The 10,141-nt window shown below is 63.6% G+C and overlaps 1 protein-coding gene across 1 annotated transcript; it reads left to right on the top strand.

Annotated features, from left to right (window-relative positions):
• Positions 1–570: 570 nt before the first annotated feature.
• LOC134379822 (intestinal-type alkaline phosphatase-like) lies at positions 571–3,478 on the top strand. The gene is made up of 11 exons (XM_063099046.1): positions 571–649; positions 736–852; positions 980–1,095; positions 1,261–1,435; positions 1,515–1,687; positions 1,934–2,068; positions 2,165–2,237; positions 2,364–2,498; positions 2,583–2,774; positions 2,943–3,059; positions 3,168–3,478. Exons 1-11 carry the CDS (start codon positions 571–573, stop codon positions 3,476–3,478), a joined length of 1,623 nt encoding a protein of 540 aa, XP_062955116.1.
• Positions 3,479–10,141: the final 6,663 nt, after the last annotated feature.

Below are 10,141 nucleotides of genomic sequence, written 5' to 3' on the forward strand. Positions count from 1 at the left end.
ACAAGACTGGTGAGAAGCCAAGTAGGAGACAAGGCAGCCGGGACACCCCGCTTGCCTCCTTTCCAACCGGAAGGCCAGACACAGGTCCCCGGCCCAGGTATGTGCCTCGAGCCCCACCTGCCTTCAGCTCTCAGGACTGAGCCAAGCCAAAGCTGGCTCTCAGGAAATAATGCATGAGGCGAACAAAGGAGTGAGAGGTCCCCCACAAGACAGCGAGAGCAGAGGGATGGGGTGCCCCCACCTGCAGCACATCGCAGATGCTCCTCACCCACAGGGCATCTGTCCCCAGCACCCCACCCTACCCTGCTGGAGACAGTGGGGCCCATCCAGTGAGCTGCCTTTCTCAGGACCCCTGCCCCAGGCTAGCTCAGCCCCACCCTGCCACCTCCCTTCTGCCAGCATGGCTTCAAGTCACAGGGCGGGTCCAGGTGGCTCCCTGGGGCGAAGGGAGTGATATGGGATCTTTTACAGCCAGGGACAAAGTTCTCCCCTGATTTAAGCCCAGGTAGGCTGAACTGGAGCTGGCACCTTGGTGTCCCGGCCTCATCACCCAGCCACCATCCCACAGACATGAGAGGGGCCTGGGTTCTGCCATTGCTGCTGCTGCTGCTGGGCCTCAGGCTGCAGCTGTCCTTTGGCATCATCCCAGGTAATGAGGCTCCCCCCAGCCACCCCCCAACCACAGGGTGTCTCCCCTGGGCTGACCCGGCCTCCACCCACTCTCCCCTTGGGCAGTTGAGGAGGAGGACCCAGCCTTCTGGAACCAACAGGCAGCCGAGGCCCTGGATGCTGCCAAGAATCTACAGCCCATTCAGACGGCAGCAAAGAACCTCATTCTCTTCCTGGGGGACGGTGAGTCTACAAGCCTCCCGCTTCGCCCCGCAGCCCCCACAGCCCTCACAGCCCTCACAGCCCTGGCACTCAAGGGCCCTGGGGATACAGGCCAGCCCTGGAGGCCTCACCTTGTCCTGCTATTCAGGGATGGGAGTGCCCACAGTGACAGCCACCCGGATCCTAAGCGGGCAGAATAAAGGCAGCCTGGGGCCTGAGACGCCCTTGGCCATGGACCAGTTCCCATACCTGGCTCTGTCCAAGGTAAGGACTGGGACACCTGAGTCCTCCGCACAAGAAGGTGGGGATCGTCCTTGGGACATGGCAGGAGGGAGGGCCCTGGGAATGGTGAGGATGGGCCCCAGGTCCGGGGTTCAATTGATCTCGGTGTCTGCAGCAGAGTGTAGCTGAGGGTGTGTCTGTCCCCAGACATACAACGTGGACAGACAGGTGCCGGACAGTGCAGGCACAGCCACGGCTTACCTGTGCGGGGTCAAGGCCAACTACCAGACAATTGGCGTGAGTGCAGCTGCCCGCTATAACCAGTGCAACACAACACATGGCAACGAGGTCACCTCTGTGATGTACCGGGCCAAGAAAGCAGGTGGGCTTGGGGCCCAGTCGTGGGGTCATGGACTGGCCCTGGCACCTGGGTCACCCACCCCGACCTCTGCCACCCTCAGGAAAATCAGTGGGAGTGGTGACCACCACGAGGGTGCAGCACGCCTCGCCAGCTGGCACCTACGCACACACGGTGAACCGCAGCTGGTACTCGGACGCTGACATGCCGGCCTCGGCACAGCAGGAGGGCTGCCAGGACATCGCTGCGCAGCTCATCTCCAACATGGACATTGATGTGCGCCACCGAGGGTCAGGGGGCGGGGTTGGGCACAGGGGTGGCCCCACACTGGCTACAGACCCAGATAACCATCAGCCTTAGCCCTGGGGCCTGGCAGGGTCTTGGGGGCTGGGCATGTAGAAGGTACGTCCCCCAACAGTACATTCCCACAGCCCTACTGGGGACCTAGGGGCTGTCTGTGAGAAGGGGACACGGGGCTAGCCAGGCCCTAGCCCACCCTCGCCCCCCATCCTCTGGCTCCAGGTGATCCTGGGTGGGGGACGCAAGTACATGTTTCCCAGTGGGACTGCAGATCCTGAGTACCCAAGTGACACCAGCCAGAGTGGAATCAGGCTGGATGGGAGGAACCTGGTGCAGGAGTGGCTCACCAAGCACCAGGTACTGGAGGCTCTCAGGTTGGGGGACACAGCAGGGATGGAGGCAGGGGACACAAGTCACAGGGCCATGGGCTGAGGCCCTGCTGTGTTCCTCTAGGGAGCCCAGTACGTGTGGAACCGCACAGAGCTCATTAGAGTGTCCCAGGACCTGTCTGTGACCCACCTCATGGGTAAGGACCCCTTCCTGCCCTGCTGTCCCTCAGATGGAGGCCATGGGAGCCTTTGTGCACAACGTGTGTACCAGGAGCCCTCCCACCCCCCTGCTCCCAGTCACCTCTGGCCCCCTTTCCCCACAGGCCTCTTTGAGCCTGGAGACATGAAATACGAGAGCAACCGAGACCACACGCTGGACCCCTCCCTGATGGAAATGACAGAGGCGGCCCTGAGCCTGCTGAGCAGGAACCCCCACGGCTTCTACCTCTTCGTGGAGGGTGCGTGGTGGCCTCTGCACTGCAGAGGAGGGGAGGGGGCCGGGGCAGCTTCAGGCACGACCCCCTCCCGCTGGCCTTTTGCAGGGGGCCGCATCGACCACGGTCATCACGAGAACAAGGCTTATCAGGCACTGAACGAGGCGCTCATGTTTGACTCCGCCATCGAGAAGGCGAGCCAGCTCAGCAGCGAGAAGGACACGCTGACGCTCGTCACCGCGGACCACTCCCACGTCTTCTCCTTTGGTGGCTACACACTGCGGGGGAGCTCCATCTTCGGTAGGCCCGGGAGAGCGGCGGCTGCCCTTGCAAAACCACATGGCGGGAGTCTCCCTGAACCTCAGTTTCCTCATCTGTCAAATGACAGCACCTGCCGACGCTTAGCGCACAGGAGGCGTCCGTAAGCTGTGCTCAGAGCCACCACACGGTGCCCACCCCTCCCCACAGGGCTGGCCCCCAGCAAGGCCCAGGACGACAAGGCCTACACGTCCATCCTGTACGGCAACGGCCCGGGCTTCGTGCTCTCCACGGGCTCCCGGCCCGACGTCAACGACACCCTGAGCGGTGAGTGGAACACGGTGGCTCGCTTGGGCGGACCCTGGGGAGGGGCTCCAGGAGGAAGAGGCCACCTGCCAGCCGGCCCGCCCCCGCTGAATGCCGCCCTCCCGGCAGGGGACCCGGACTACCTGCAGCAGTCGGCCGTGCCGCTGTCGTCGGAGACGCACGGCGGGGACGACGTGGCAGTGTTCGCGCGCGGCCCGCAGGCGCACCTGGTGCACGGCGTGCAGGAGCAGAACTTCGTGGCGCACGTCATGGCCTTCGCCGCCTGCCTGGAGCCCTACACCGCCTGCGACCTGGCGCCCCCCGCCGGCGCCACCGACGCCGCGCGCCCCGGGCCTGCCGCCGGGGCGCCGTCCCTGCCGCTGCTGGCCGGGGCGCTGCTGCTGCTGCTACTGCTGCGGGGGGCCGCCGCCGCGCCCTGACCGTCCCCAGCCCCCCGGGGCTCCCCCCTGCCCAGGCGCGCCTGCATCCCCCACCCGGTGTGCTGCCGCGTGCCTGGTCCAGGCCGCGACCCCTGGCTCCCACACCAGAGACCCCACCCCTAAGGCTCCTGCCCTCTCCCGTTTTCTACCACGTCCTCACCTAGAGGCCCCAACCCCACACCTGGATGCAACCCCAGAAAACCTATCCCTGGGGTTCCTGCCCCCTGCACCACCTGGTGTGCTGCCAACCCCCACTCCCACCTTGAGGCCTCCCGACCCGGTTTCCACCAGGAGCTGACACGCCCGATTCCCTGTCCTGGGACTTTAAAAGAGCTTTCCAAATATTTACCATTGCTAAGGGAAATATCAGAAGGTACTAGATTGAACAGCACATAACTTTAAACATCATTGGGGAAAAAATCGCAGGGGGTTGTCTTCATGCTTAGTTTTTAGGTGCAGTGCTAACCATGAGGATTTCCGGCTGCTGGTTACTGATATATCAAGGCATGAGGCACCCAGGGCAAGTGCCACCAGTAGCAATAGAGTGGAGTGGTACTTCCATTAGTTTTGTTTTATTTTTAAAAATTGGAGCTAACTACTTCCCAGGTCTGTAACATGAGTGATGATGACCACGCACAAGGAGGAAGGAATTATCAGACCTGCCACTCTGTGGTTGTTCACCTGGCTGGGATTATTGGTATTATTTGCAGTTTCTATACGGGAACTTTACAGGGTTCAATTGCAAATACTGCAGAGCCAGGATCTGGACTCCTACTGCAGTGCTCCCCACCTGCCTCCCCCGTGTGGCCACTGGGCCGAGGTGGAGGTGGAAATTCAAAGCCCACCATGCAGACAGGTCCAGGGTGCAGGGGAGAGGTCTGGACAATGGTGGGCAGGGGCTGGGCAACCTGCAACCTGACCTGCGGGAGGGTAAAGCAGATGTGCTGGGACACCAGCTGTATGTAGTCTGTGGCCAGCAGCATCACCTCCTCCTCCTCCAAGAAGCCCACTGCAGCTGTGGAGCTAATAGTAGGGACAGGATGGATGAGACTGGCAGGGACCAGAGGACTGAGAGGGTGTCCCTGGGGAGAAATGACCCTGGAGTCTCCTAGCATCTCACAGGAGTCCCAGGATCCTCCCCCCCACCACCTACACGACAGGGCTGGAGCACACTCACGTGGGGGGTGATCTTCTGTAGCTGCCCCAGCGTCACCTTGCTGTACATGGAGCTCACGTCTCGCCAGAGGTCATCATACTCTGACACGGTGATCTGTGGGTGGAGATCAGAGTGGACCCAGTCCTGCCCCACGGTCCCCTCCCCAGCCCCCGGCATCCCCCAGCCCACACCTGCTCACGTTGGCCAGCTGCTGCTCCAGCCGCAGGATCTCCTGGGCCTTCTGCTCCACTGCATCGGCACCCAACAGGCTTAGCAGATGCTCCATGAACACCCGGTATGCTGCCAGGATCTGCAACCATAGAGGAGCCTGATCCAGGGTGGGGGACAGGCCTAGCCCAGGTCCACTCCTCCTGAGGCCCCAGCCTTCCCTGCAACCCCACCCCATGCCCGGGCACCTTCTCACTCTCCTCATCCTGAGCTAAGTACAGGGTCCTCTCTGGCAGGGTGAGCCCATCCTGGTCAATCTGGGGAGACAAACAGGGCCAGAGGTCAGAGGTAAACCTGCCAGGTCCCCCAAACAGACTCAATTCCCACCCAAATGTCTAAATATAAAACATGCCAGGCATCCATTGTCACCAGAGGCAGGAGCACGCAGACACTTGCCCCTCCCTCCATCCAGAGAAGCTGGTCAAAGCCCCCACGCCTGACTGTCCTAGCCTGGGGGCGCCCGGGTGGAGCCCACCTCCAGTCGCTCCCTTCACCTTCCCCACCTGTGAGGGGAACTGGCAGTGCCCCCACTCCCGCGCTGAGAGTCGGGGCCCCTGGCATTCCGGGCCAGCGCCAGCCTGTGGGTTAGGGGCACAGCCCTCCCTGCCCTCTCACCGCCGCCCGCCGGAGGGCCGGGAAACTGCGCTCCCGCGGCTGCACCGAGCACCGAGCACCGCGGTTCCTCCGGGGATGTGATACTCACTCCTGGGACGTGACTGGCGCCTCCCCCCGCGCCCGGCCTGCGCACAGGGCTGTGCACTTCCTTGCAAGAGCGTTTTTCTCTTCCCTTTGCCCTTCGTGCGTGTGACCAGCTACAGCCCAAGCCAGGCGGGGGAGGGGAAAGAACAGAGGCGAAGAGCCCGCCGCACCGCCCGCCCAAAAGGGGCTGGCGCTGAAGACGCGAAAAGAGGCCGCACCCCCAGACCTGGAGCACAGCGCGGGGAGGACTTCGCCGAAGGGCTGCGGGGCGACTTCAAGGCCGGGCTTCCCCGTCCTCCTTTTAGGCCTTGCCCGAGATCAGCCCTCCCCCGAGGGCGTCTGGGGTGCTGGCTGGCCGTGCTCCCTTCACCCAGACCCTGGTGGGGGGAGAGAGGGGCAAGAAGAGGCCTCAGCGCTGACACTGGCCCCCTCCCGCCCCAAGCCCTTCCAGCCCCGCCAGCCCTGGCACCACCTCACAGGGAGGAAGGAGAGAGGCCTCCTTGCTGGAGACAGGAAGGGCCGGGCCTGCCCCTCTGCCCAGCACCCTCAGTCCTCAGACACATCCTGGGCCTCAGGACCCTGCTGTGACACTGATGGGGGAAAGGCTGGATAGGGGGTCTCTGAATTTAGCCACTCACTCCCTTGTTCCAGTTGAACTTACTCTTGGACAGTGGTTCTCCCTCCTGCCTGGAAGCAGAGCCCACTCCTGCCTGGCTGACCACTTATCCACAGGAGCCGGAGAACTTGGGGCTTCTTTGATGAATGACTCTGTTCTGGAGTCTCTGCTTTCTCTGACCTGCCCTATGCATCCCTGTCCATCTGGTGGCCCTAGCAGGGGATGCCACAAACACCAGCAGACTCAGACCTGGCAACTCCAGCCTGCAGGATTGGCCTAAACAATCTTTGAGACATCATGACCGAGACATACAGCAGCATCTGATAAAAACTATGACAAGGTGAGGACTGGGTGGACTGACCCATCACTGTGTCACCCTCCCCTGGGGCTGCTCATCAGCCTAGCAACTGGGCGTTCTGGCCAGCTTCTGCCCCTCTCCTGTCTGTCCTATCTCCACCTCGCCAACTCTAAGCCCCACTCTGGGCACTCTCTGCCTCCTTCTCTGGTCATCCCAGGTGCTCCTCTACCCGGTCCATTCCTCTTCGTCCAATTAACTGTACCAAGGAGAGATGGTTCCCATGGTAACCACGGGGTGCTGTCTCCTAGCAACTAAGTGGTCCTCAGAGGGGGAGGCATACTGGACAGTGGCTGACATTTGAGGCCACAACACTATGTCCTGTTGCTGCTGTGAGGCCTTTGGCAACTCATATAACCTCTCTGGGCCTCTGCTTTCCCATCTGTGTAATGGGAGGACACTGCTCCAGGATTACGCATTCAGGATTAAATTGACAAACTGTGAAACTGCAAAGGGCTATGCAAAGGTGTGGAATGAATGAGAGAGGGCCAGTGGGGTACTGTTGGGCCCTGGGAGGAGCAAAGGGAGGTGAAGCCTGGGTTTGGGTGGGAGTCCTGGACTGGGTGAGCCTCCCCGTCAGGAAGGACCCCGGCTTGCCCACCTGGCAGCCCCACTGAGACGTTCTGGCCCTTCAGGTCAAAGTCCTCAATATGGTGCTTTCAACACTGAAGTGCGCAGGGATCTTTCTAGAGAAGCCACACCCCAGGACATTGTGCCTCCCCCGGTATAAAACTACACTGTCTTGGCTACCAGAATCTGCTAAATTCTAAGCCTTTTATGTGTGTTATTTAATTTTCCCCAGGGAGGGTAGAGTCTTTCTGTTATTTCCCAGTGTCAGATGTGGAAACAAGGCTCGGGTGTGGAAACGGGGGCCCAGAGGGGTTACGTTACCTGCCCGAGGTCTCTCAGCTAAAGAGGCAGAGCTGGGACTCCGAGGGCCTGACTCTTAGCGTCTCCCCGGCGCTGTCTCCGGTGGGTTAGGAAGGAAGAGTGGGGGAGAGAGCAGTGACGTGGGATGAAGGTGGGGGAGGAGGGAGATGCAGTGACAGACGGGTTCACAGGGAAGGTGGCCGGACTGGAGCGCCTGAGGCAAAGGACAGAGAGTCAGGGGGGCAGAGGGACAGGGCGGGAGGCCCAGGGCACCAGGCAGGAGGAAATCTCCCTGGCCGCGCATAAACGGCTCGGTTGGGACAAATTGCTGCTGCGACGCTGGGGGATCGGGACAGGGAGGGCCGACCCACTCCCCGGGCTCGGGCTCGGGCTCGGGAATGCGCCGCCTTTCTCCGCACCGGCGGGGGGGATGAGGGCAGGGGACAGCCACGGGGACAGGTGCAGAGTGAAGGGCACAGGTGGAGAGGCGCGGCCAGTGGAGGGAGCGTCCCCGCGCCTGGTCCCTGGCAGCCCTCAGCTCCACCCGTCGGCGACAGGCCCCAGGGCCCCGTCCTCACCGGGCTGGGGGGGAAACTGAGGCCGACACTGACCTGCCTTCGGAGAAGCTCAGTCTCCCCCACGCCCCAGTCGAGGCGGACCCTCCCCCTGCCACGCCGCCCTCCAGGCCGAACCCCCCGCCCCGCCCACCGCCCTCCCCAGGGCCGGGGCCGAGGTCGCCGCGGCAGCTCGGGCCGCTTGATTCAATTAACTCATTCCCGGCAAGACAGATGTGCAGCTCCGCGTCGCCTGCGCTTGGGCTGAGACGCAGCGGCCGGCGGGCGGGGCGGTGACGTCACATCGCGGCCGCTTCCGTCACGGGCGCCGGGCCCGGAGTCCCGCGGCGACGCCGCCCGTGTGTCTGGGCCTCGGGTTCCACGGAGTCCGCGCTTTGGCCCAGCTCGGCTGACTCCTTAGGGGGCGACCTCCGCGTCCTCCCCTCCGCCTCCCTGTCCTCCCTTTGTCCTTTGCCAGCGTCCCCCGCCCCGCGCCCGTGTCCCTGCCTTTGGTGGCGCCTTGCGTGGGCGCCTGCACCTGACGTGCCCGCGTGTCCGTCCACCCCAGGCGTGCACACGCGTGCACACGGCGGCCTCCCGCACACACCGGAGCTGCCGGCGGGAGCAGGCGTCACACGTGCACGCGGCGGCGCACGCGGGACACTCGGGGTCTCCCGGCCACAGCCGCACACACACGGGCGCGCACGCAGCCCACGGTCTGGCTGCAGGGGCCGCAGGCCCGCGGGGCCCCCTCGGCCTCAGAGAAGTGGAGCCCCGGGCTCGGCCGCTGCGCGGAGCACAGAGCCGGGGTTGGGGCAGGGGCAGGAGCGGGGCAGGGCAGCCTCGTCAAGGACGCCGCGAGGGAAGAGGAAAAAACGTGGAAGAAATAAAATCAAAAGGCTTTTAAGGCTGCTCTCCCCACGTAGTTGATGTCTTGGCTGCGATCGCCGGCGATGAAATATTGTGCGCTCCGGTCGCTTAATGCGCGGAGCCCGCACCCTCCCCCGCGCGGCAGCGCCGCCCCTCCCCCCGCCCCTCCCCCCGCCCTCCCCCTCCCCTCCCCCGCCCCTCCCCCCGCCTTCCCGCCTTCCCGGCGGATGTGCCTCCTGGCTCCCAGAAGGGCACCGAGTGTGACGGGGACACAGCCGATGCCCGCTGCCAGCCTGGCACTGAGGCCGGGAGGGGCCAGGGAGCCGCAGCTGGGGTGGGGACCCCAGCCCACAGTCTGGGCAGCAGGAGAGACTGGCTCCGGGGGTCTTCCTGGTGTGAGGCCACCCTCAGCCAGTGCAGGAAGGAAAGGAGGGCCCGCGTGCTGGGGAAAGGGACCCTCCGCCCTTGGAGCCTGAGAGGCGGGGGACCTGGCTGAGGTCTTGGGGACGGCGTGTGTCGGGGGAGGGGAGCTGGACAGGTGGGTGGGTGGGGGCGGGGTGTCCTGGCCTCCTTTTCAGCCTCGAGTTCTGCACTGAGCTCGGGAATGGGGAAAGGCCTGGCTTTGCGCCTCGGCTCCCGTTCCAGCCCCATCACTGCTGGCTCTGTGACCTTGGGCAAGCTCCGAGCCTCCTGTGCCTGTTTCCACGCCAGGAAGCGTGGAGCAAAGACCAGAACCGGCCTCACAGGGTTCTCGGAGGACTAAAGAGAAAATATATGCAAAGTGCTGAGCGCAGGCCGGGTGCGCAGGAGGGGCCCCTAAGTGGGCTCATTATCTCTGTGGTCTCCCCAGTGCTCCACCCCCTCGTCCCCTCCCAGCCCTGCTTCCGCGCCCCGCCCCCAGGAGCTGTTCACTCTGCGCCTCTGTCAGGGCCGCCAAATTGGCCAAATCTCCGTAATGCTAAAAAATTGGTCCATTAGCTGCAGGGAACACTGACAAGAGGGGAGAGCGCTGAGCAGGCCCGCCACAGAGGTGCGGGGCGGGGGAGGGGCTGCCGGGCTCTCCTGGGGGAGCCAGCCGTGTGTGCACACGTGTGCGCCTGTGTGTGCGCGTGCATGCGTGCCTGTGCCTGTGCGTGTCCGTGTGCAGCAGACTTTCCAGGGGGAGCCTTCACAGCATCCCTCTTCTAAACCCCACACCAGCCCTGAGAGGTTGGCGCTGTTATTAGCCCAGGTTACAGATGAGGAAACCGAGGCTCAGAGACAAGAAGGACTCAGCAAGGTCGCTCAACGGGTGTACGGAGAGGACTCACTCCCT

This window comes from Cynocephalus volans, chromosome 1, assembly GCF_027409185.1.
Source record: "Cynocephalus volans isolate mCynVol1 chromosome 1, mCynVol1.pri, whole genome shotgun sequence".
Taxonomy (NCBI): Eukaryota; Metazoa; Chordata; class Mammalia; order Dermoptera; family Cynocephalidae; genus Cynocephalus; species Cynocephalus volans.